General features: G+C 50.0%; 2 protein-coding genes across 5 annotated transcripts in view; one reads left to right on the forward strand and one right to left on the reverse strand.

The window, feature by feature from the left end:
• Positions 1–7,559: 7,559 nt before the first annotated feature.
• DUSP15 (dual specificity phosphatase 15) lies at positions 7,560–16,833 on the reverse strand. Of its 4 annotated transcripts, none has more exons than XM_023220392.2 (7): positions 16,665–16,747; positions 15,670–15,703; positions 13,520–13,602; positions 11,397–11,446; positions 10,372–10,446; positions 9,042–9,213; positions 7,560–8,172 (listed from the first exon to the last, which is right to left on the reverse strand). In XM_023220392.2, the coding sequence occupies exons 1-7, from the start codon at positions 16,674–16,676 to the stop codon at positions 7,900–7,902; spliced, it is 699 nt and encodes a 232-aa protein (XP_023076160.1). In that variant the 5' UTR covers positions 16,677–16,747; the 3' UTR covers positions 7,560–7,899. The 4 variants fall into 4 exon arrangements, with proteins under 4 accessions (XP_023076160.1, XP_023076161.1, XP_023076159.1 ...); XM_023220393.2 differs by lacking the exon at positions 16,665–16,747 and adding an exon at positions 15,916–16,330; XM_023220391.2 differs by having other exon boundaries at positions 7,570–8,172; positions 16,406–16,833.
• Positions 16,834–17,213: 380 nt separating this feature from the next.
• Positions 17,214–25,841, forward strand: part of TTLL9 (tubulin tyrosine ligase like 9) — a 72,769-nt gene continuing 64,141 nt past the window's right edge. The window contains 1 exon segment of the mRNA XM_023220397.2: positions 17,214–17,282. Within this exon segment, the coding sequence (XP_023076165.1) occupies positions 17,214–17,282 (69 nt within the window).

The raw sequence follows: 25,841 nt of genomic DNA on the forward strand, positions 1-25,841 counted from the left end.
CTTTCTTTCTTTCTTTCTTTCTTTCTTTCTTTCTTTCTTTCTTTCTTCCTTCCTTCCTTCCTTCCTTTTCTTTTTTTTTTTTTGAGATGGAGTTTTGCTCTTGTTGCCCAGGTTGGAGTGCAGTGGTGCGATCTCGGCTCACTGCAACCTAAACCTCCCGGGTTCAAGTGATTCTCCCACCTCAGCCTCTTGAGTAGCTGGGATTACAGGCACCTGCCACCACTTCTGGCTAATTTTTTGTATTTTTAGTAGAGATGGGGTTTCACCATGTTGGCCAGGCTGGTCTCAAACTCTTGATCGCAGGTGATTCACCTGTCTCCACCTCCCAAATTGCTGGGATTACAGTTGTGAGCCACCGCACCCAGCCAGTTTCCTCCTTTTCTAGTGGGGAGATAAACTGTGTGGTCTAGGCGTCCTAAATTGACCAGCACAGGAGTTTGAACCCAATGAGTCCACCACTCACTTTATAGAAGAGCAAAGAGATCCTTGTTGCTAGACAGCCATCGTTGGCCACTACCTCCCGGGACAGGATGGTACCTGGGGGACAGCCGGCAGACACAATGTGGTCTTGTAGAAGTTGGAGGTGTTGACCAGGTGCAGTGGCTCATGCCCATAATCCCAGCACTTTGGGAGGCCAAAGTGGGTGGATCACCTGGGGTCAGGAGTTCAAGACCCCTGGCCAACATGGTGAAACTCCGTCTCTACTAAAAATGTAAAATAATTAGCTGGGCTTGTGGCAGGTGCCTGTAATCCCAGCTACTTGGGAGGCTGAGGCAGGAGAATCGCTTGAACCTGGGTGGCGGAGGTTGCAGTGAGCCGCGATCTCGCCATTGCACTCTAGCCTGGGTGACAAGAGCGAAATTCGGTCTCAAAAGAAAAGAAAAAAAAAAAGGCTGGAGGCGTCCAGCTGGCTGCACTCACTCTCACAGCCCGGAAGGCGGCGCTCTTGTTGAAGGCAGAGTGGAGTCGTTTCTTCCAGGTGGAGGGGCCTCTTTGTTGGTGCCCTCCAAATGCTTGCCCTTGTGCACCACCCAGGCCTGGAGGCGGAAGGGGATTGGGGGATGGGGGCTTGGGGGGGCACTTGGGAAGGAGTAGTTAGGGCACTTGGGCCGTGCAGAGGGATGAGACTCTGTCCTGCCCCCTGCCCTCTGTCTCCCTCCTTTTCCCTTCCCTTTCCCTCCCTCCCTCCCCACAACACATATAATTTGAGCTCCTACTAGGACCCCAGCTAGGGCTGGGGATTGAATGGGGAATAAGACAGACATGGTTCCTGCTGTCAAGGAACTCAAGCTTAATGGGAGAAGACAGCTGTAATCAGTTAAACAGAAATAACTATATTCTAAATTATGGATTGTGATAAATAAAAGAAAAAATAGAGTGATGGGATATAAAATCATGGCAGTGGTTTGCTATCTGCCGCGCCATAAAACGAAATCCCTACCTATTGTCATACACAAAGTGGACTCCAGATGGTTTAAAAAACCACAGGTAAGAGACAAAATGATAAAAATTAATGGGAATAATGCAGGAGAAAATCTTTTAGGATCAGAGAACATTTCTTAAAATGTAAAAGGAGTGAGAAACTGTCTCTACTAAAAAAAAAAAAAAAAAAAAAAAAAAATAAAAACTAGCCAGGTGTGGTAGTATGTGCCTATAGTCCTAGCTACTTGGGAGAGTGAGGCAGGAGGATCACATGAGCCCAGGAGGTTGAGGCTGCAGTAAGCCATGATCACACCACTGCACTCCAGCCTGGTGATCAGGGCTCACTGCAACCTCGAGCCCCTGGGATGGAGTGATCCTCCCACTCAGCCAAGTAGCTGGGATAACAGGCACACACCACCATGTCTGGCTAATAGTATAGTATTTTTTGTAGAGATGGGGGTGTCACTATGTTGGTCTCGAACTCTTGGGATCAAGTGATCCTCCCACCTTGGCCTCCCAAAGCACTGGGATTACAGGTGTGAATTACCGCGCCTAACCTGGGAGGCTTCTTTAAAGAGTATGGTCAGAAAAGGCCTCTTTCAGGAGGTAACATTTGTGCTAACACCTGGATGGAGCCTGACGAACAGCTGGGGAAAGGTGTTCCAGTAAAAGGAGCAGCCAGAAGGATGGGGAGGCCAGTCCCCAGAATCTCTTGCCTCTGAACAACAGCATATAAGTCTTAAGGGACAGGCCATGCAACTCATTCAACACTTATTGAGCACCTACTGTGTACCAGGCACAGTGCTTGATGACACCGCCCTCAAGCGGCTCATGGTCTGCTAGAGAAGACAAATTCACAGCAGTCACTTAAAATTCATAGGGAAAGTTGTTCAATGAGCCTGCACCTTTGGAGTCAGTGATGACTTGAAAGAAGCACTGAGTTGGAGCTTAATAAATGCATTAAATAAATAAATGCATCAGGGAAGGCTCTCTCTTTTAAATTTTTTTTTTTTTTTTTAATTTCCATAGGTTTTGGGAAACAGGTGGTACTTGGTTACATGAGTAAGTTCTTTAGTGGTGATTTGTGAGATTTTGGTGCACCCATCACCCAAACAGTATACGCTCAACCAAATCTGTAGTCTTTTATTCCTCACCTCCTGGGGAAGGCTCTCTTGAGGAAGGGATGGTTAAGCTGAGGATGGTGGGAGCTGACCAGGTAAAAGTGAAGAGGAGAAGGCATTGCAGGCAAAGGGAATCACATGTGCAAAGGTTTAACGGTGATAAAGACATGAAACATTTAGAAATGAAAGGAGCTACAGTCAGGGAGGGGAGGGAGTGGAGACAGATGAGGCCAGGGAGGGGCAGTTCATGCACGGCTTTGAGGGCATAGTGAGGAGTTGGGACTCCTTCACAAGGGCAATGGGGAGCTATGGAAGGATTCTGAGTAGGGGAGAGTTGAGGCCAAATTTGCATTTAGAAAGATCCCTCTTGAGGACTGCAGGGATTGCTGAGGGATCGGGGAAGCAGGAAGCCCAGGGAGGTCACTGCAGCTGTCCCGTGAGAGCTGATAGAAATGCGTTCCAGCAGATCAACTGAAGAGACGTTCTGCAGGGAGAGCCGGCAGGCCTTGGTAATGGAGTAGGATTAGGCTGGAAGGGGGGCGGGGAGTGGCCAGGGTTCAGGTACCCAGGTGGCAGAAGTATGTAGGGTTGAGCTGATGAGTGTGATGTTTGGGGTGTGTTGAGTTTGAGGTGCTTGGGGGCCATCCAGGAGACAGCGCCCAGCAGGCAGCTTGATGAGCAGGCTTGAGGTTCAGAGGAAGACCCGGAGCCACCATGCTGAGACCATGGAAGGGGAAAGTGGGACATGAGGAAGTAGGTTCAGAAGTGAGTGCTGGGAGCCCCAGCAGAGGAAGGGACAGGATGGAGGCTGAGATGCAAAGGCCTGGGAGGAGTTGCAGGGCAGGCAGCAGAGATTCTGGAAGCCAAGTGAGAGTGTTTCAAGGAGGAGGGAGGGCCTACGAGATGCAGACCCACCCAGACCCATCCAGGAGCCAAAGAAGATGAAGACAGTGACATATGCTTGGATTTGGCAACTTAGAGGCATTATCAAGAGGGACAGAAGCCAGACTGGTCATGGGGGGCTGGGAGGCTGAGAGGGCGGGAGTTGGTGTGAGGAGACTCTCCAGGTGCTTCCCACTGTGGAAGGAGGGGGAGGCCACAGGAGAGGCTGGAGGTGACCTTGGTGTTTTGGGGGGGCGGGGGTGTGTGGGTGTGTGGGTGTGTGGTTGGTTGCTTATTGCTCAGGGAAGACAGCCCAGAATTGAAATGACGGCAACTGTCCCTCCACAATGCCAGAAGGTCCTCCAGGGGGATCTTTCTAAATGCAAATCTGGTCTTTTTTGTTTTTTCTCTTCTCTATAGATGAGCTCTCACTATGTTGCCCAGGCTGGTCTCAAACTCTTGGGCTCAAGTGATCCTCCTGCCTTGACCTCCCAAAGTGGTAGGATTACAGTTGAGGCACAGCTTCTGGCCATAAATCTGGTTTTGACCCTCCCCTACCAAAGCTCCCCATTACCCTTGTGAAAGAGTTCCAGCTCTTCCTCATGGCCGCAAAGCCATGCATGAACTGCCCTTCCTGGGCCTCATCTGCCACCACTCCCTCTCCTCCCCCAGTTTAGTAGTTTTTGTCTCTAAATGCTTCATGTCTTTATCACCATTAGACCTTTGCACATGCGGTTCCCTTTGCCTGCAACACCTTCTCCTCTTCACCTTTACCTGGCAAGCTCCCACCATCCTCAGCTTAACCATCTCTTTCTCAAGAAAGGAGCCAGTTTGGAAGAAGTTAATGATGACTGGGGAAAGGCAGGACATTCCTGCAGGAGGTCCCTGAGAAGGGCTGGTGTTGGGAGCACCAAAAAGGTTCCTGAGCTGCAGAGGTTGGTGGGTTTGGGGGTGGGCGGCTGAGGGAATTCCCACGAGTGCATTGGTGGAGTGGGAGAAGAGGTCCTCTGAGAGGGAAGGGTGGTGCAGGTTGTGGCAGCCTTGACTGATTGTTATAAGAGAGTGTCTGAGGGTCCCTTATATGTAGAGAAGATTACCCTCAGCCCTAGAAGCCAGCGAGTGGCCCAGGGTCACACAGCTATCGGTCAGTCCCAGTACTGGGGCCACTTGCGTCCAGAACCTGCCCAGTGCCGAGCGTCTCCAGTCCCCTTTCCCCTTACCCTGAAGAGTGCTGAGTCCTGCTGCGCCTGGTAGCCCCACTTGGCTATGTGCTTCCAGGGGATGCAAAAGAGGGTCTTGTCCACATCCTCCCAGCGTAACCCCATGTAGCATCCACTCTCAATCTGCGCCACCCCAGTCCCAGAGGCGCAGGGGACCTCTGGCTCTGCCATGGGTCACCTGCCATTGGGGACCTTTCCTTCCTTCTGGCCATCAGGGATGCAGTGCTCAGGGGGCCAGGTCTTGGGCTCGCAGTGGCTGGATCCATGTGGGCCTGGGGACTACGGGCCACCTGGATGATGCTTGGAGGCTATGAAAGTGAAAGTCTGGGTGGGCAGGTTTCACTTTCTCTTTTGTCCCCTCTCCTGGGAGGCCCTTTCCTTTTGCCCCTCCCCATAGCAGCCTAGCCTGGAGGGTGTTGATCCTCTTTTATGGGGCGGCAGGAGGTGCTGTGGGTCACAAGACCCACCCAAGTGGGGTAGCCTGGGCTCTGCAGGTCCCAGGAGGCCGGCCCCCAGTAGCTTCCAGAGACACAGCTTTGCCCCACCTTGCAACTGTCACCTGCTCTTCCCAGCCCACCTGCAAGCTTGTCAGTCTCTTTCCAGGACCTGGACTGTCGAGGTTGGAAAGGCATAGGGCTTCTCAAACTAACTCCTGCCAGAACTGAGAGGCAGCAACTTGTTTCAAATGCACACTCATGACCTCCATCCCAGACCTGCAGAATCAGACTTTCTGGGCAGGAAGCCCAGGAAACCCACATTGTAATGAGTTCCCCCATGAGGTTCTGATGCAGGTGGTCCGGGGGTCACACTTATTTCCGTAAATATTAGGAGTTCCCACTGACTGACTGCTCATCACAGTGCTGGGCCTGGCTAAACACTTTCCTGCAGTGTCTCAATTGGTTCTCACAACAGCTTATGAGGTTGGTATAATGCCCTGTTTTAATGTTAAGACTGAGCTCAGAGAGGTTAAAGCCCTCTAATAAGGTCACAGAACTAGTGGGTAGTGCAGGCAGGAGCCAAAATGTGTCTCTCTGCTCCCTAGAGCCCGGGAGCCTAAGCAGTGCCCCACACTGCCTGCCGACAGCTACACCTGCACTTTGTGGATTCTTGGTGGGGGTCTCTGACCCCCTAAAAGTGAATGTAAATTTCATATCTATGCATTTTTTCCTGGGGTTTGCGTCTTTCATTAAATTGTCAAAGGAGATGTGGGATATGAAAGAGATCAAGTTGCTTAGATTGCTCCATTCCTTGCTGTATTCATGGAACTGAGGCTCTGAGAGAGAACGCCTCCCACTCCCTCCACCTTTGCACAGCAGTGGGCACAGAGCTGGGCACCTTGCCAGCATTGACCAGAGACTGGAAGCATTGTTCCTGATGTGTACCTACTAGGAGGGTTTTCTTTGTGCTCCTCCTTTCCTCCAGCCCCATATTCCAGTAGCCACCTGGCTCTTGAAGCATCTGGAAGGATTGATCTGGAACATCAGATCAGTCCTATAGATGATGGGGGCCATGGAGGCTTCTTTTTTTTTTTTTCCAAACAGTGTCTCGCTCTGTCGCCCAGGCTGGAGTGCAGTGGTGCGATCTTGGCTCACTGCAGCCTCCACCTCCATGGAAACTTTTAAGTAGGGGAAGACACCATCAGAGGTAGAAGGTGTTTTAAATGGGGCATCTGGTTGCCATTTCAACTAACCAGCCTGGAGGGCTCCCTGCCCTCTGGTAAGTCCAGCCACTTTGCTCTTCACATTAACTGTGAAGGGAAAGACCCTAACTCATGATGGTAGGTAGTTAGGAAGTAACTCCTTCTGGTTTTGGAGGCTACTGGCAAGGAGGTTACGAACTCATGGCCTTTCCCTTAACGTTCTGCCTGCCTGGAATGCTTCCCCTGGATAACCGAATGGTCCACTCCCTCACCACCCGGCGGATTTTTTATCTGGTATCTTCCCGACCGGAATGTCAGCTACATGAAAGCAGAGGTTTTGCTCATTGCTGTATACTGAGGGCCGAACACCATGGCTGGCACATTTGTTGAATGAATGAGGAGTAGGAAGTTGGGGTGGCAGCTGAAGGTTATTTTGTCCATCCCCCAACTCCAGTGCTGGAATCGGTGCCTCCCCGACAGCCCTGAGCACAGTGATTTGTGCATATTAAGAATCCCATACACGTGGCTATTGGGTTATAGCTATTTTCAATCCCTCTTAACTTTGGGTATAGTTTTGGAAATATCAGCTGCAGTGACTTCTACTCATCCTCAGAGCCAGCTACTGCTTTGATGGGCAGCCCTGGCCTTTAAAATCTTGGCAGGAACGGTCATTCCCACTGGCTGGGGGTGGAGCCTCTTTGTCAGGAACCTCCCAAACCAGAGGAACTACTTCCTAACTACCTGCCATCATGGGACTCAGACTGACTAAGCTAGCGTCCAGCTTCCCCTGCTCTGGCTGTGTGTGCTCGGGCAAGCTGCCTGATCTCTCTGAGCCTCTGTTTCCTCCCTGAGAATCCTCAGGGAGTAAACTCATGCAGTAAAAGGTCAGGATGAGGGAGGCGCTACCTTACCTTCCTAGCCAGTATTTGTGCACAGGGATGGGAAGGGAGTCGGGGAGGGGAGGGGCCACTCAGGGTGGAGGAGAGGGATTCAAAAGGTGGCAGGGGGTTCCGAGAGAAGGAGGAACTCGGGCCTTGTCAGGCGGGACACGGTGGCTTTGGGAGAGATGTATGTGCGGTGGGAGAGGGGAAGTGTTAGAGAAGGAGGTGCGGTCCCAGGAGGCAACTCCGCAGACTGCAGTTGCGGGAGGGTGGTGGGCTCCTCAGGCCCCCAGGGGATGCAGGCTCCCTCGCATCCCCTTTCCTGCAGGCTGCTGGCCCCTGGCAGAGTCCCGCTGGTGCTGCCCCGCCTTTGTTGAATGACTGGGAGGCATCAGACAAGCAGCTTCTTCTGTGTCTCTTTAATACCCTCCAGGCCCGTCCAACCCTCCACTCCCCCCCCCTCCCCTCCCGCCGCCTCTAAGGGTGGGCCCCCCCCCCCCGCCCCAGGACTAAGGCACCAGGTGGCTGCAGCCGGCCGGCCCGGACACAGAGACGCACAGGTTGGGGACGCTGACTGCAGACGCGGACGAGCAGGGCGGGCGAGGGAGGCGGGGTTCAGGCCGCCGCGGGGCTCCCCCAGCCACTGAGCCCATCCTGAGGGGCGTGGAAGGCGCCGACAGTCCCCGAAGGCAGCCAGTCGGGAGGAAGTGGGGAGCCACCGCGGGACTGCATCCTCACTTGCTGCCCTTGCGGGACAGACACCGAGGGAGGCACGAGAAAGTCTGCTTGACGCGCGCCAGTAGCGGCAGCGGCCGGTGGGCTTCCCGGGGCGTGCGCGGCACCAGGCGCTGCAGGGTTCCCTCGGAAGCTGCGGAGTGCGGCACGGTGGAGGAGGCCGAGGTCGCAGAGCCCTGCCGGCAGCGTTTGCACAGCGGCAGCAGAGCGCGCAACTCCTCCTCGTCGCGGAAGGGGCTCTCCCCGAAGCGCTCCGCCAGTTGCCGGCGAAGCTGGGGTGGGCGGGTGAGGTGGGCGGGGTCAAGGCCGGCCGCGGGACAGGGTCAAGGCAGCCGGCCCCGCCCCCACCCTCCCGACCTTCGCCCTTCTCCGAGCGTCCCACACCTCGCTGAGCCCCTCCCTTCCTGAGCGTCTTTGCCTCCCGTCTCCCGGGTTTCCATCCCGTCACTGAGTTCCTCTTCCCTTCTAGGAGGCCCTTCCCTCTCCCTGACCCCTCTTCCGCCTTTGACACTCCCGCTTCCAGATCTGCTAAAGTGACCCCAGGCGCCCAGCCGGGATCACTCTTCCCGCTTTGCACCTCTGTGCTCACAACCCCATTCCCACAGGTTTCTTCCTTGCCCTACTCTTTCCCAACGCTGTCCTGCAGATAAGCCTCAGGGTGCCGCCCTCAACCTGCTGAGAGCCCTCCCCCTCTCATCCTTTGTTCCCAGGGAAGCTTAGTTCCTGACACTTCTACGTGGCATCTGCCCAAGAGGTATAAGAGGGAAACTGCTGTGGTCTCATCAAGGACACAGGGGTGGAGTAGGACATGGACAGTTCTCCCCGATGGGGTCAAACACTCAAATCCTTCAGGTTCCAGCCAGGTAGGGCAGGCAGTGGGGAGTGCTGGAAGACCTAGTCAAATGGGAGGGCCTGCACTGATCTAAAGGCATTCAAATTCTAAATTGAAAAAGAAAACACCTGGCTGTCTGACAAACTACACCTAGGAGCTGGATTAGCTCAAAGGCCATGAGTTTGAGACCCTAGAAAAATCTGGGTCTGAGACACAGGCTAAATTTGTTCCAATCAGTAATCAGTTTGAGTGGGAAGAAGGATCTCCCACCCCTGGCCCAACCCAGCCCTTGACCCCATCCATCCCTACCTTCTGGGAACTGCCCCAGCCAAACTCTTCAAGCTGCTGCCTAAAGCCTGGGTTGGGGTTGGCGATGGGCCGGGTGGCCTTGATGGCTTCAAGCACGTCCCGCCAGCCTAGCCCCGTCACAGTCATCACATACGCCGTCACAATCGTGGTGCTGCGAGAGATGCCTGCAAAGCTGGGATCCCGGACAACCCCTCAGGCTTCAAATAAGATCCAGTGTCCTCCATGCCCCCCACGCACCCCACCCTGCTTCAGCTCTCCCACCCTTGCCTCCTGAGCTCCAACCATAAGGGACCTGTCAGGACTTGCCACCCCACCTCCAGGCCTTTGCCATGCTGTTCCCTCTGCCTAGAGCATCCCCTGGGTTCTCCCACATCAAAGGCCTGAGTGAAACACCATTCATTCAGTCAACGAATATGTCCTGAGCATCTGTTCTTTTTCAGGCACTGGGGATGTAGCGGGTATAAAACAGACATGGTCTTTGCTGTCCTGGAGCTTACAGTATGGCTGGGGGGACAGACATTGATCAGAGAATCAATTCCAGGTGGTGATAATAGCTTTGAGGATGAGTCTGGGGGCTAGGAGATCACATAGGAAGAGATATTAATCTATAGGTGGAGTGGGGTTAGGGAAGGGGTTCCCAAGGAATAGACATCAACGAAGTTCGAAAGATCGATAAGGGTTACTCAGGAACCTTGTGGGCAGTGTGTACAAAGACCATGAGGCATAAGCCTTGTAGATTTGGAAGATGGGGACGAGGTTAGTACAGCTGGAAAGGGGAAGGAGGGAGAGGGTGGGAGATGAGACTTGGAAAATCGGCCTCGTTGCTGGGCCTCCAGCAGAGCCAGCCTGAGCCTGGATAGGATGGGCGCTCAGTGAGAAGTTAAGGTATGAATGACATCCACTGAGCGAGGGGCACCTGGGAAGACCCAGAATTCCTGTCTCCCAGCTTGGGGTTCCCCACTGCCCTGCACCATCACCTCCAAGGCCTGGAGGGGAGGAGAGAGGCCCAGAACTACTGGAGGGTGAACTACTTGCATGACCTCACTATTCCTCCCAACAGTCCCATCAGGTCAGCTTTCTTTCTTTCCCCCATTTTACAGATGAGGACATTGAGTCTCAGAGAGAAACAGCTACTTGGCTATGGCCACACAGCTCATAAGGAATAGAGCCCTGGGTTGGCCTCTCTCCAATGAATGGTGGGCCCTCAGGCACTGTGACAGGCTGGAGAAGATCCTTCACAGGTCCAACCTTCCCACAGGATGAGTGTGTGTTCAACAGAGGGCACAGCCACTTCCTTCCTCCCCCACCTTACCCCCCAACCTTGACTCACCAGTGCACAAGGCAGTTCCCCCCATTAAGGCGGCAGCAGTGGATGAAGTTGATACATTCTTTGAAGTGCTTTTTGCTAGAGGAGAAAGCAATAGGGTAGGGAGCACTGCGGAGCAGATCTCTCAGGAGTTGTTCCACCCCCACCCCAATTCCAGGATAGCAAGGGACAGAGCACTGGGTTCCCCAGGTCAGCCAGCACATGCAGTGAATAGGGGCCAGTACTTAGCATGAGCTGGAGGTGTGTGTGTGTGAAGCAAGAATGGTGGCATTTCAGTCAGTGAGAGAGGCCAGTTAGGGCCAGTCTCACCATCTAGGCCTGTGGACCCTCTTTTCATGATGGGTTTATTGTGGCCTTTCAAAGAAATGGGTGGGAGGAAATACAAGGGTCCCACTCCTCTGGGGCCTGCAATCAGAGCACCTGGGCACAATGATGGGCAGCAGCGGGCTGGGAGCAAGATTCCCAAGGGGCAGGACTGTCTGCCTGGCTCCATCCCAAGCGGGGACGCATGACTGCTGATGTTACAAACAAAAATCCCATTTTCTGAGCTCGATTATACTTCAGGTCCTATCCTAGATCCTTGACTTCTGTCATCTGATCTTTGAAAGCCTCCTTGACTCTGATCATGCACTCTGGATTTACAGGTGAGGCTCAGAGAGGGGAAGTGATTTGTTCAAGGTCACACAGCAAGTAAATGGCAAAGCCTGGCTGGAACCCAGATGTTTTAACCCCAAGGCCAGGAACAGGCTGAACGTGTTTCAAATCAGCCGGTGTAGCTGGTCCCAAGGTACACAGTGTCTTTTTCCCATTTCATACTGATGAGACTGAGGCTCGGGGAGGTCGAGAGTCTTGGCCAAGGGCATATCACAAGGGCATGATTGAGACAGAGTCAAACCTGGGACTGGTTGAGTTGACCACCTGTGATAACTTTCTGGCCTGAGTACTTTGTCCTCCTTCAAACCCCTCCCCCTCGCCCACCACAGGAGGCGGCTGTCTGTCCATCTGTGGGTCCATCCAGGGGAACTTACATGGGTACCTCAGGGGTATCAGCCACCGGGATGCGAAGGTAGGTGATATCCTACAAGTACAAAATACACTCAGGCAGGGGACCTTGCTTGCAACCCTCCCTGAGGCTGGTCTGAGCTGCCCAGGCAGGGCATGACCCCAGCCCAGTTCCTGTCCCTCTCTGGCCCACTGTGGTCCTCTCTGTCCAAAGAAAGTAGTTGTCATCTCTGAGGCCTCCCAGCTGTGACCACTTGTGATTCCTGAACCTTCTAAGCAGATGGTGTCTCCTAACCCCATCAGCGACTTGGGCATGAGGTCTCCTATCCTTCCCAACAGGGACCCAGGAACCTTTATCGAATCACCAGGAAAGGGCTACTTAAAGGATTTGGGACTCCACTCCAAATGCAAATTACAAAATCACATCGTAAAAAAGGTAAAGCAGATTTGATTATCTTGAAGAGAAACAAAAATCATGAAAACAAGTATACATTTCGTGAATCCTGGTTATAAAATGATGTGCTAATTGTGAGAATAATCAAGGAATAAATTGTCAGGATTTTTTTCCAACAAACTTGCTGTGATGTCCTTTGTTTCCTGATTAGCCATACGATATCATGAAGATTATTTTTGCCCGCCTCCTGAGGACTCCTTGCTTTTCTCAAGAAACCGTCTTAACATTTTGATGTTCAAATGGCTCTTTTCAGGGGCCAGGCCCACCACTGGCAGTAACTTAGGGACCACCAGCCAGGTTCTCATTTGTCCATGGCTTTGTGTGAGATTCCAGCCCTTCTCTCACTCACATTCCCCAAGGTCATGACATCCTGCATCTTTGGCAAAGTTTGCAATTTCACTTTGCAACACATTTGGCCTTGGGTTTGTGTGGTACTATCAAACCCTGCCTGGTAAATTCGCCGATGGAGCGGGAGGGAGGAGAGATGCTTGGGAGAAGCAGGAAGGGCTGTAGGAGCAGAGACTCGTTGTGTAGACTGTCATTTCATTAGTAAATACATTCATGACTTGACAACCTTCCCCATGCAATCTAGTGACTGTTTACTCCAAATACTCCCAAACGAGGCTGCCCTAGGAGGCAAAATAAGACTCCAATGGCCTGAAAATTTCTTCTCTGAATGACATTGAAAATCATAGATTATTGGAGGTTGCTGTTAGAGAATATCAAATCTGACATATGGGAAAACTGAGGCCTAGAGAAGGGAAGGACCTTGGCCGAGGTCGCACAGCAAGTCTATGGCAGAACCGGGTCTTCGTTTCAGATCTCCAGGACCTGTTCCCACCTATGGTTCTTTCTCTCCAGTGGATGATACAGACTCTAATAGATAAGGGGGAAGAGGCTCTGTTCATGGGATAAGAATATGGTTAACTTTGTTATAGTATCAGTTGTGATTTTTTGGGCACCTATTTATGTGGTTCCCAACCACTCAGTGAAGTGGGTACTGTTATAAAGTTCCCATTTTACAGATCAGACAACTGAGGCTCAGAGGGGGCAAAGTCCTGTCTGCAAGGTCATAAAACAAATAAATGGTGAAGATGTTCCTGACATAAGCACATGTAGTCTGGATTTATTACTTTCCTCTGCTGGGTCCTAACACCCTCATGCTCCTTTCCCAGGACTTGATAATACCAGCACCAACCGCTCTAGAGGGGACCACACTTTACAGTGTGCAAAGCACCTTCACCATCTTGCAGTCCCTGTGCATCCTCACAATAGCCCCCTGGGGGCAGAAAGAGCTGAGGGATCGAAGCCCTAGAGAGGTGAAGTCACAGTCCAAGTTTGCATAGCAAGACACAGAGCCCAGAGTCATCCGTTTGGATTCATCCATCCAGTTGGGCCATGGGAAGCCCATATGGGGGCCACTTTAAGGTTCAGTGTGAGGCTTCTGGTGCTAGATGGCCTGTGTTCATACCCCAACTCCTCAGCTTCCTGGATATGTGACCTTAGGTGAGTTAATTGACATCTCGGGGCATCAGCTGCCAAATAGGGATGATAATGTAAAATGGCCCAGTGGTGGAGATCAAATGAGTTAACATGAGTCAAGAAGGAAGCATAGCGCCTAGCACATAGTAGATCTTTGATAAACGGGTCTGCACCCTCCCACCCCGCAGAGCCCTGGGAGGGGGGAAGAAGTACCTGCAGCAGAGGCTGGGGTGACTCATGGATAGAGATGATGTGTGTGATCTTATTCCGGCCCAGCTGATCCAGGTCTTTGGCATCTGAAAAAAACAGGATGCTTGAGCCAATCTGGCTGGCGTGACTTATTTGTCCCTGATGGCCAAGTGCGGAGGGAGCTCACTGCCTGCCCAGCTCTCCCCCTCACCCCACCACTCCACTTTGGCCCACCCTCTGCCGGCTCCCTGATCCTCTTGTTCCTGAGGCACATGCAAATAACAGTCCAGCATCTCCCCATCCTTGCTCATGCTGTTCTTTCCCTCCAAAATACCCTTCCCAGGCATATTCTTTGACCCAGCAATTCTACTTCTAGGAACCTTGTCTACGGAAGCGCTTGCTCACACAGAAAGCCGTGTGTGGAGGATGAGGTTCTCTGCAGTCCTGCTTATATCACTAATAGTTTAAACATGGGAACAACCTAGTGTTCATTAAAAAGGGACTGTATGATTAATGGTGTAGGCATACTTTGGCACAGCGTGCAGCCATTAAAAAGAGTTATATATGTTGATGTGCAATGATGCCCACAATGTATTTTTAAGGATATAGAATAAGCTTCCACTTTCATTTTAAATATTATGCCTTTATCTACAAAGATACATGAACAAGGGATGTACCCGACAGTGGCCCTCTCTACGGGCTGCATACCCAGCATATGCAGATCTTTTACATTCAGAATAAATAACACATGTCCCCTCTGTCTCCACTTCCTCATTTGATGAGCATTGACCGAGTGCTAATCATTTGTATACTTTGGCTGGGCACTGGAGGTCTGGGGCCAGCTTCGTAGCTCCTGCCCTTACGGGGCCTGCACACTTACAGGGGATTCAGACCTTACTTGGCCAAATACTCACAGAGATCAATGTGGCATGAGCAGCTGAGGGAGCTCCCAGGAAGGAAGGGACCAGGATTTACGAGGGTAAAGCACCTGAGCCCCTCCCTCTCTGAAGCTTTCTCTGACTCTGCAGATGGAAATGATTTTCTCACCTTGGGTCACCCAAGCCCTGGACCAGTCTGCCCCTTAGTATGTTTTCTTTTTCTTTTTTTTTTGAGACAGAGTCTCACTCTGTCGGCCAGGCTGGAGTGCAGTGGCACAATCTCGGCTCACTGCAAACCCCCGCCTCCTGGGTTCAAACGATTCTCCTGCCTCAGCCTCCTGAGTAGCTAGGATTACAGGTGCCCACCATCATGCCGGGCTGATTTTTGTGTTTTTAGTAGAGATGGGGTTTCACCATGTTGGCCAAGCTGGTCTCAAACTCCTGACCTCAGGTGGTCTCCCGCCTCCGCCTCCCAAAGTGCTGGGATTAAAGGTGCGAGCCACTGTGCCTGGCCCCCTTAGCATGTTTTCTACCAAGCGTGTTTTCTACCCAAGGTCTATGTTCAGCTGTGCCTGCCAGCCACCAGCCTGGAAGCCACTGAGGAACAACGTATCTATACATGGGTGTCCCCTCCTCCTGACTGAAGATTGCGGAAGGAATGGATGAGAGAGTGGGGAATGTAAAGCTTGCCAGTTCACCCCCGCCAACTTCCAGCTCCAGGCTGCCCACCTGCTTCAGGGATCTGGGCTGTGACGGGATTGGTGCTCATGACCCTGCTCACAAGAGGGCCCAGCCCCTCTCCAGAGACCTCTCCTCTGACAAGGAGGAAGTTAAGAGGGGAAGAGTTCCCAGCTTCCCCGCTGGAAGCAGCACCCCTAAACAGACTTCAACCCAGAACCTCAGGGTCAGAAGAGCCCTCAGCGGCTGGTAGACCTTTTGTGCTGAGGAGGAGGCTGAGGCTTAGTGCGAGTGTAGACTTGCTTAGGTCCACAGCCCAGGCCCGGAGCCCTTTGCTCTGTTCCTTTGGTCTTGGGGTAGAACACTGGGTAAGGCTGAATGGCGGGGAGGGATGTCAATGTCAGGCCCCCATGCTCCCTCCATGTCCCTTCGAACCTGGGGACATTCGCCTGCACATGCATCCCTTGTCCTTCATCAGCTTTTTCCCCCTCCCAGCCTGCCCCGGCTTCCCTACCCGCAACCCCATTCCTGAGATACATGGGCCAGGGCATGAATGGTGGACACAGGCTTGAGACAGGCAGAGTGCCATGGCCTCGGGACAGAGTGGGCAGTGCTCACCAATGAAGTTTCCGAGGTAGAGTCCAGGAAGTACCTAGAGGAAGGACAGGCAGGGGTCAGCGGGGCAGAGGCTGCATCCCCTTCTACCCCCAGGGCAGCTGGGGGGCCCACGGCCCCTCACTGTCCTATGAAGGGTATGAACCTCAGGGCTCAGGGAGCACTCTCTTCCCTTTTGTGGGCCCTGGGTCCTCTGTGACAGGGGTCTGGGGCTCTGGGGAGGGTAGGCGAGGGGGCCAGTTAACCAACCCAGGGAACCAAGGGAGGCCAGCTTGGGTATAAGAGGGGAGAGGAGGAAGGCAGGTCTTAGGAGGAGAGGAGAGAGGTGGACTTGCAGGGCTCGGGGATGGAAATTTTGGGGCTGGGGAGGCAGAAAGGCAGGGACATGCAGAGGCGGGACAGGATGGAGAAACAGCAGGGGAGTCAGCCACAAGGGAGAGGGACACATGCAGAGGGAGAGCCGGACTCACTGGGAGACAGCCTGGGAGTGACAGCCAAAACAAGACACAGCAAAAGACACAGAGTCTAGGAGAGAGGGCGGACACAGCGGGGACACAGACGCAGGGTCAGAGAAGGAGAGACCCGACAGCCGCGGTCTCGAGTCACAGGAACACGGAGATGCTGCCGCACAGAGACCGGCGAGACCAGAAGGTCAGAGGCGGGCGGACGGAGCTGGTCAGCGCCGGGCCGCGGCGGCCGGGGCGGGGGCCGGGGAGGCTGCGCGGGGCCCGCCCCCTACCTTGGTCATGCCATTGCCCATGATCCCGGGGGCGGCGGTCCGGGCGCACCCCCAGCTCGTCGCCCGGAAAGCGATCCGGTCACAGCTGCTCTGACGTCCCAGGCCCGGCGCCTGCAGCCTGGCGGGGAACGGGGGGCCTGGCGTCCGCGGCCCTGCCCAGCCCTGCCCAGCCACCGCCACCGCCCGCCGACCCCCGGCCCGGGAGGGAAATGGTGGTGGAGCCGCCGCTGCCGCCGCCGCCGCCACAGGCTCCTCCTACCCCTTCGGTCATGTGGGGCCCCCCCCTCGGGTCGCGGCGGGGGGCCGGACAAAGCCCCAGTGTGCCGGGCCCACGGCCCGCGGGACAACGGCAGTTTGTTGGGGCCGCGTGGGGCCGCCACCTCCGGAGGTGGGGGCGGGGGCGCTACCCCACCCTGGCACCGGCAGGCGCAGGCTGATGGGGGGATGTCGCCTAGAGCCCCCCAGCCGGTCCACAAACTCCCGTCCCCCTTCCGGCTCTGCCTGGACCTCCCTGCGGGCCCCGGGGCAAAGCACCCAACTTCTCCCGCCTCGGCTTCCAGCAGAAACGTGACGGGGCTGGACTTTGATCGCCAACGGCTCTCTACTCGTCAGAGTCTGCTTGGAACGTGATAAGTGGGTAATTCCTTCCGATACATCCCCTCCACCCGTGCAGACACCCTACCAATCAGCCTTCCTCCTTTCCCATCCATTCTCCCACCCTCCTGTTCACTCATTCACCCGTCCATCTTCCCATCCATACATCCATCCTCTCCTTCCTTCCTTCCATCCATTTCGGCCCCTAGGAGGGATGGTGCCATCTAGGTAAGCTCTGCTGGGACCAGGCACAACTGCCATTAGGTGCCCCAAGAAATCACAGGTGAATGTTGGGAGAGGGGTTTCAGGGAGGGTTCCAGTCTAAAGGAGACTACATCAGGATGTATTAATAGCTAGAGGTCAGGGTCCTGGAAGGGGTCTGGAGACCAAGATTTGAGGCCCTGTTCACCTCTGACCTGCTAGATGACCCTGGGAAAGTCCCCATGAGCCCCAGCTAACCCTATCTGTGTATCTGAGGATGTCGAGGTGAGCCCTTCCGGCTCCCAGGACCAAAGCTGGAGAAAGTAAAATAATCAAGACACTTCCTATAGGACTGAAATAGAAGCAGCTGCACCAGCTTTGTTCCTCCAGCCATCACTCCCACCCCTCAATCTATAGTTGTAGGTGACTGGGGATTGTGGATAGAGAGCAGGACAGAGAGAATCCACAGAGCCCTTTGAAATACAGTGATTGGAGAAAAATAAAACTGTTTCTTTCCTGTTTCTTCCTCCCTCAAGTTCATAGCATACATGGGACTGCCTGTCTCAGCTCTCATAAAAGCCCAGAGTTCTCATAAATACCAAATTATTCAGTAAATACTTACTGAGCATCTAGTATATGATAGAGACTAGGGACACAGCAGTGGGTAGAGATTGTTCCTACCTTCATTAGCTAACGGTCTAGACCAGCATTGTCCAAATGGACTATAATGCCAGCCACATGTACAGCCACATTTAACAAGCAGAAACAAGTTAATTGTTGATAATATTTTTATTTAACCCAATATATCCAAAATACCATTTCAACATATAGTCAGTATTTTAAAACTATAAATGAGATATTTTATATCCTTTTAAAATTGTATTAACTATTCAAAATCTGGTGTCTTTTATGTCTCAATTCAGACAAGTCACATTCCAAATGCTTACTAGTCATATGCAGCTAGTAGCTACATATTAGACATCTCAGATCTAGGAGGGAAGGCAAACAAAGTAAGCAAAGAGACAAATTATTTACAAATGGTCCCAGTTTTCTATGAAGGAAACAAAGCGGCCATGGAGAACCTCTCTGAATAAGTGGCATTTGAGCTGAGAGGTGATGTATGAGAAGAACTCAGCTGTTTGAAGAGCAGAAAGCCAGGCGCGGTGGCTCATGCCTGTAATCCCAACACATGGGGATGCTGAGGCGCGAGGATCACTTGAGCCCAGGAGTTTGAGACCAGCTTAAGCAACATACTAAAACCTCACCTCTAAAAGAAATTTGGCTAGGTATGATGGCTCACGTCTGTAATCCCAGAACTTTGGGAGGCCAAGGCAGGAGGACTGTGTGAGCCCAGGAGTTTGAGACCAGCCTGGGAAACATAGGGAGACCCTGTTTTTACAAAACAAAAACAAAAAAATTAGCCAGGACCTGTAGTCCCAGCTACTCAGGAAGCTGAAGTGGGAGGATCACTTGAGCCCAGGCGGTCGAGACTGCAGCGAGCCATGATCGCACCACTGCACTCAAGAATGGGTGACAGAGCGAGACCTTGTCTCAAAAAATAAAAAATTACACACACAAAAAAGAAAAAGAGTGGAGAGAGTATTTCCAGCAGAAGGAACAGCTGGGCAAAAGCCCTATGATGGGAATAGCTTGGCCTCTGTAAAAAGCCAGTGGGACTGGAGTAGAGGGAGCTACAGGAGGTGTTAAGAGGACGGTTGGGGGCCAGAGCATGCAGAACCACATATAGCCATGATTGGGAGTTAAAGTTTTTCTTATCTTCTTTTTTTTTTTTTAAGACGGAGTTTCGCTCTTGTTGCCCAGACTGGAGTGCAATCGTGCGATCTCAGCTCACTGCAACCTCCACCTCCTGGGTTCAAGCAATTCTCCTGCCTCAGCCTCCTGAGTAGCTGGGATTACAGGCATGCACCACCAAGCCCGGCTAATTTTGTATTTTTAGTAGGATGGAGTTTCTCCATGTTGAGGCTGGTTTCAAACTCCTGATCTCAGGTGATCTGCCCACCTCGGCCTCCCAAAGTGCTGGGATTACGGGCGTGAGGCACTGGGCCTGGCCAGTTTTTCTTCTCTTCTGTTTGATAAAAACCCAACAGGAAAATTTAACCTGGGAGGCCAGGTCATCTGATTTATTTAAGTCAAATACTTTGACCCCTCACTGACCCTTTCCTTTGTGGGGGCCACTGCAGCAGCTCAGGTAAGAGGTGACAGTGCCCTGGGACAGAGTGGGACCCGAGAAGATGGAAAGAAGGGGATGGACTCAGCATATATGAATATTTTGGCAGGGCAGCTGAAAGGACTTGCAGATTGATTGGATGTAGGGGGAAGGAAGGAATATTAGGATGGCCTCAAGGCATCCTGCCTTGAAAGTTACTATCTGTGTCACAGAAATGAAAGCAGGGGTCTTCACCAATTCAACACATGTTTATTGGGCACTGAGCTGTATGTAGAAAATTGTGTCAAAGATGTGCTGACTTAAGTTTCCCCAAATGCCCGACCCATGGATGGTGTAAAGAAATGCTGATGCTGGGCATGGTGGCTCAAGACTGTAATCTCAACACTTTGGGAGGCTGAAGCGGGAAAACTGCTTGAGCCCACGAGTTGGAGACCAGCCTGGGCAACATGGCGAAATTTTGTCTCCACGAACAAGCAAACTAAAACAAAAAATTAGCCGGGTGTGGTGGCACGAACCTGTAGTCCCAGTTACCTGGGAGGCCGAGGTGGGAGGATTGCTTGAGGTTGAGGCTGCAGTGACCTGTGATCACAGCACTGCACTTCAGCCTGGACAACAGAAGAGACCCTGACACACACACACAAAAAAAAAAAAAAAAAAAGGAGAGAAGAAAGACAAAAGGAAGGAAGGAAGGAAGAGGAAGGAAAGAGAGACAGAGAGAAAGAAAGAAGGAAAGAAAGAAAGGAAGGAAGGAAGGGAGGGGAAGGAAAGAGAGAGAGAAAGAAAGAAAAAACAAAAGAACGAATGAATGGAAGAAAGGAAGGAAGGAAGGAAGGAAGGAAGGAAGGAAGGAAGGAAGGAAGGAAGGAAGGAAGGAAGGAAAGAAACTCATAAATGAGCTTGAAGACTAGCTCCTTACCATGGCCCTGGCCTTAGGTCTGTGATCCTAGGCAGGTGAGCCAATGTCCCTTAATTTACCCATAGAGGGGCAATTATAACAGTCCTTTGTACTCCCATTGAGTGTTAAGGGGGAAGACACAAATTACATGTAGGAAATAATTCTTTCAAGTTAAAAGCCCATATGTGTTATTAGATCTAACACATTTAATATCTATGTACTGTTCAGCCTTTGGAATTATTAGTTAATACAAAGCCCAATCTGTCTTAAATCATGAAATGACCATTTTACAAAATCAATAATAGGAAGATGCTAAAATATGGGTCTCACCCTGTCATTCCCTTGCTTAAAGCCTTTTAGTGGATTACTGTGGTAGACAAAATAATGGTCCCCCTCAAAGGTGTTTACACTGTATTTCCTTGAGACTGTGAATGTTATGTTACATGGCAAAGGGGAATTAAAGCTGCAGATGGAATTAAAGTTGCTAATCTCGGCTCACTGCAGCCTCTGCCTCCCAGGTTCAAGCTATTCTCCTGCCTCAGCCTCACGAGTAGCTTGGATTACAGGTGCCCACCACCATGCCTGGCTAATTTTTGTATTTTTAGTAGAGATGGGGTTTCACCGTGTTGGCCTGGCTGGTCCTGAACTCCTGACCTCAAGTGATCCACCCACCTTGGCCCCCCAAAATGCTGGGATTAGAGGCGTGCGCCACTGCACCCGGCCAGAATAGCTGGTCTTGAGATGGAGAGATTATGCCGGATTACTCAAAGGGGCCCAACATAATCACAAGGGTCATTATTAGTGAAAGAGGGAGGCAGGAGAGTAGGAATCAGAGGGGATGAGATGACAGAAGCAGAAGTTGAAGTGGTGTAGTTGCTGGGTTTGCAGATCGAAGGGGGCCCACAGCCAAGGGATGCAAGTGGAAAAGGCAAGGAAACAGATTATCCTAGAGCTTACAAAAGAAACCCAACCCTACCGACACCTTCATTTTAGCCCAGTGAGACCCATTTCACACCTCTAACCTCAAGAACTGTAAGATACTACATCTGTGTTGCTTTAAGTCGCTATGTTTGTTGTGATTACAAGCAGCAACAGGAAATTCATACACTCACCAACACCTTTAGGAAAATGTCCAACCTGCTTAGCATGGCACACAAGGAGGCCTTGTGGGATGTGGTTTCTGCCACTGACTTTAAGCAGGTTTTTTTCAACTTCTCTGGGCCTCAGTTTCATCATCTATGAAACAGGGAGGAAAAAAAACCCTCTGTAGGTCTGCAGTAAGATTAAATGAGAGGACATGTTTCAAATACCTAGTAGAAAGACTGGAACACAGTACATTATTATTATAATTACCATTGGCATTACTATTATCACAGAAAAATTGACAGAGTAAGAACCCTTGTCTCTACTCCCTTCACTAGGGCTATGTTTCCACATCTGTGAAAAAGGAAACAAGACCAAACAGGTGTGGAAGCCTTGTCTCTCCCCTCTACTCCACTCTTTCCTAGTTACTGATCTGTGTCATGCTTTGCTTTCTCTGACTTCCAACTTCGCATATGCTGTTCTCTCTGCCTGGAATGCTCTTCCCATCCTTCTTACCAAGCTAACTCTCATTTCCTCCTGGAAGTCTTTACTGACTCCTATTAGACTAGTTTAGAAACCAGTATGATGCATTCCCAAAGCAAGCTAAACTTCCTCTATCATATCATTGCTATGGCCTGTGTGTTTTCCATTGGGAAAAAAAAATCTTAAATCCAGGTAAGGATTCTTTGACCTATTTGCTTCAATTGTGTTGTTTAAATAAAACAAAAACATTCTAAATAAACTTGAAGTAGTTAAGTTCCCTTTTCTCTTCCCACTTCCTTCACTGTCTCCCCAACTAGTATCATGATTTTAGTGCAGATCTTTTGACAGGCAGGGATACTCACCACTATACTCACAAGGATTGGCTATGGTGCATATCTTTTGAGTCTGTGTTGTTAAACTCTTACTATGTATACATACAAAAGAATATGAAATACACCTTTATATGTGTTTATAATTAACACAAATTGTAACCTTTAAAAAACATTTCTCATTCTACAACTTTCTTTTATTCACTCAACAATAGGTTTTGGGAATATGTACATATTGATATAGCTCTGGATCATTCTTATCACTGTATGGTATTTTATTATTAGAATATATTGACCGGATGTGGTGGCTCACACCTGTAATCCTAGCACTTTGGGAGGCCAAGACCAGTGGATTACCTGAGGTCAGGAGTTCACGACCAGCCTGGCCAACATGGCGAAACCATCTCTACTAGAAATACAAAAATTAGCTGGGCGTGGTGGTGGGTCCCTGTAATCGTAGCTACTAGTGAGGCTGAGGCAGGAGAATCACTTGAACCCGGGATGTGTAGGTTGCAGTGAGCCAAGATCACACCATTGCACTCCAGCATGGGTGATAAGAGCAAAACTCCGTCTCAAAAAAAAAAAAAAAAAAAAAAAAAAAAGGAATATATCCCATTTTATTCATCCATCACCCTACTAGTGGACATTTAGATTGTTTCTAATATTTTCTGCGTTATCAAGAACATTGCAAACAACATCCTTATACATATGACCTATGTAGTGCTGTAAAAATTTCTTTAGGAAGGTTGTCACCTTGCACATTAACTACAAGATGAAAGATATTCCATGGAGATGTGGGCCTATAGGATATTGTCTAGTAGTGGAATCTCTGGGTTGTAAGGTTCCACAACTTTATGAGATACTGCCAAATTGCATTCCAAGGTGTGAATAGCATGTAAAGGCTCCCGTTTCCCCACGTCCTCACTAACATCTGACCTCATAAAAAACATTGACATATTTTATTTTTGTATAGTTGATGTATTTCAAATCATACAATTATTTGTATTTACATTTCTCAATTGGCTTTCCGGCCATTTGAGTTTCTTCTGCTGAAAATTCCCTATTTATATCCTTTGCCCATTTTTCTTTTCTTTTGTAGGGGTGAGGGTGGGGATGTCTTTTCCTTAACAGTTTGGAGTTCCTTGAGCACCAATACTTTGTTATATATGTTCTAGATGTTTCCTCCCAGTCTGTAGCTTATCTGCTAATTGGATTTACCATGTCTTTTGTGCAGTGGCATGATCTCAGCTCACTGCAACCTCTGCCTCCAGGGTTCAAGTGATTCTCCTGCCTCAGCCTCCCAAGTAGCTGGGATTACAGGCATGTGCCACCACACCCAGCTAATTTTTGTATTCTTAGTAGACACGGGATTTCACCTTGTTGGCCAGGTCTTGATCTCTTGAGCTCATGATCTGCCTGCCTTGGCCTCCCAAACTGCTGGGATTACAGACATGAGCTACCACGCCCAGCCTGGCAGTTTAAATTTTGAGGTAGTCACAGATCATCTTTTTCCTTTATGAGTAGTGTTTTATTATTGTTTATCTAAGAAGTCCTTTCCCACCCCAAGATAATAAATATAACATGTATATGTCTTAAATATTTGTTATCATATTTATTTAATCCATTTAATTAGGCATCTATTTTTCAACTCTATGGAAAATAAATTTCTCAGTGCCATTTACCGAGTCCTCTATTTTTTCCCCAGTGATTTATAATGCCACCTCTATTGTACATCAAGTACACACACGCACACACACACACACACTCTCTCTTCTGTGTCTGTTTTGAAGCTCTACTCCTCATTGGCTTGGTAGGCAGAGAAGTGTCTCCTTGCCCCAACATATACACATTGTTCTTTTGATTTTGACAAGATTCCTCAAAAATCCTGATTGGATTGGGGAAAATACACATCTTTCTGATATTGAGCCTTCCCATCCATGAACATGTATATCATTGCATTTATTTGATGTCCTTTAATAATATTTTGTAATTTTCTCTATGAGAATATAAACTCCATTAGGGCAAATGCTCTGTCAGTTTTCCTCTCTGCTGTATCTTCAGAGTCAAGAACAGAGCAGGACACACAGTAGATGCTTCATAAGAATTTGTTGTTTAACGTCTTTCATATACTTTATGAGATCTGTTTCTACATATCTTGTATTTCTGTTGCTATATATTTTTATTGTAGTTTCCAATCAGCTATGGTTGGTATATAGAAATTCAAATGTCATTTTTGGGTTGAGGTTTTTTTTTTTTTTTTTTTAAACCTTTGATTTGTTCTAATACTCTGTAGATTCTTTGGATTTTTAAATGCAGACAGTTCTGATGGACATCTATTTCAGAAGAAGGGAAGAATGGATATTGTGTAGGCAACTAGCAGCATCTTCCACACTACCACTGTGTGACGCTAGAAGAGTCAGGTACTCTAGCCCTGGCAGCTAAAGCAGTTTGTGGACTTTAAATCTGAAACAAATAGTACAACAAAGCAGGTGTCTGTTGAGTATTCATTTGGCCAATTCCAGTACTAGTAGTGGTATCTATTCAGCAGAGGTGCTAGTAAAAGCAACAGCATCCAGTGCTATTTGCAGCAGTCATGTCAGAAGTGGTGTCTGATGTCCAGTAATAATCAGAAATGGCACCCCAATCAAAGTTTCTGCAAACTCTGATTTTGACCATAATTTTGATCAGCTAGACTCCCTGAATTCCTTCCCCATTTTTTGATTCTGATTTCCAGCAACTCTGTGACTCATTCAATATCCTGCCAATGAATTCCATTTCTATTTCAGTTAATCAATGATATTTTGTAACCAAGAATTCTGAACAATTAAACTCTCATGTTATCTGCAAATGATAACTTTGTCTCTTTCTTATATATGCATTCAAATAATGAAATGCATAGATCTTAAGTTTTCAGTTTAGTCAATTTTGACAAATGCGTATACTCAATATAACCCACATCTTTATTAAGAGATGGAAATCCCCATCACTCCAGAAAGTTCCTTCACCTCCTTCCCAGTCAACCCAACCCCAGTACTTTTAAAACAAAATGAGCTGGCTGGGTGCAGTGGCTCACGCCTGTGATCCCAGCACTTTTGGAGGTCGAGGCAGGTGGATCACGAGGTCAGGAGTTCGAGACCAGCCTGGCCAACATGGTGAAACACTGTCTCTACTAAAAATACAAAAATTAGCCAGGCGTGGTGGCATGTACCTGTAATCCCAGCTACTCGGGAGGCTGAAATAGGAGGATCATTTGAGCTCAGGAGGCAGAGGCTGCAGTGAGCCGAGATGGTGCCACTGCACTCCAACCTAGACAACACAGCGAGACTCTGTCTCAAACAAACAAACAAACTACAATGAGCTATCATTGTAGTCACTAAAATGAAAAAGATGGACAATATCAAATGTTGGTGAGGCTATAGGCCTTAAGAATTAGAAAGCGGCTGGGATAGCAAAGGTGATTGGCCGCGTTACCGACTGACCAAGTGACCGGGTGACTTAGTGAGTAACTTCTTTAAGTAAGGCAACTCAGTAAATTACATCTGGTAAATTACATTTACCAAAAACTGACATCATTTCAGACGCAGCGCTCTTAGTTTAAGGAAAGTGCAGTTCGGCGCGGCGGGGGGCAGAGGCAGCCAGCCTCAGAACGAATTGCCCCAGGGT

The sequence above is a fragment of the Piliocolobus tephrosceles genome, chromosome 20, assembly GCF_002776525.5.
Source record: "Piliocolobus tephrosceles isolate RC106 chromosome 20, ASM277652v3, whole genome shotgun sequence".
NCBI classification, from domain to species: domain Eukaryota; kingdom Metazoa; phylum Chordata; class Mammalia; order Primates; family Cercopithecidae; genus Piliocolobus; species Piliocolobus tephrosceles.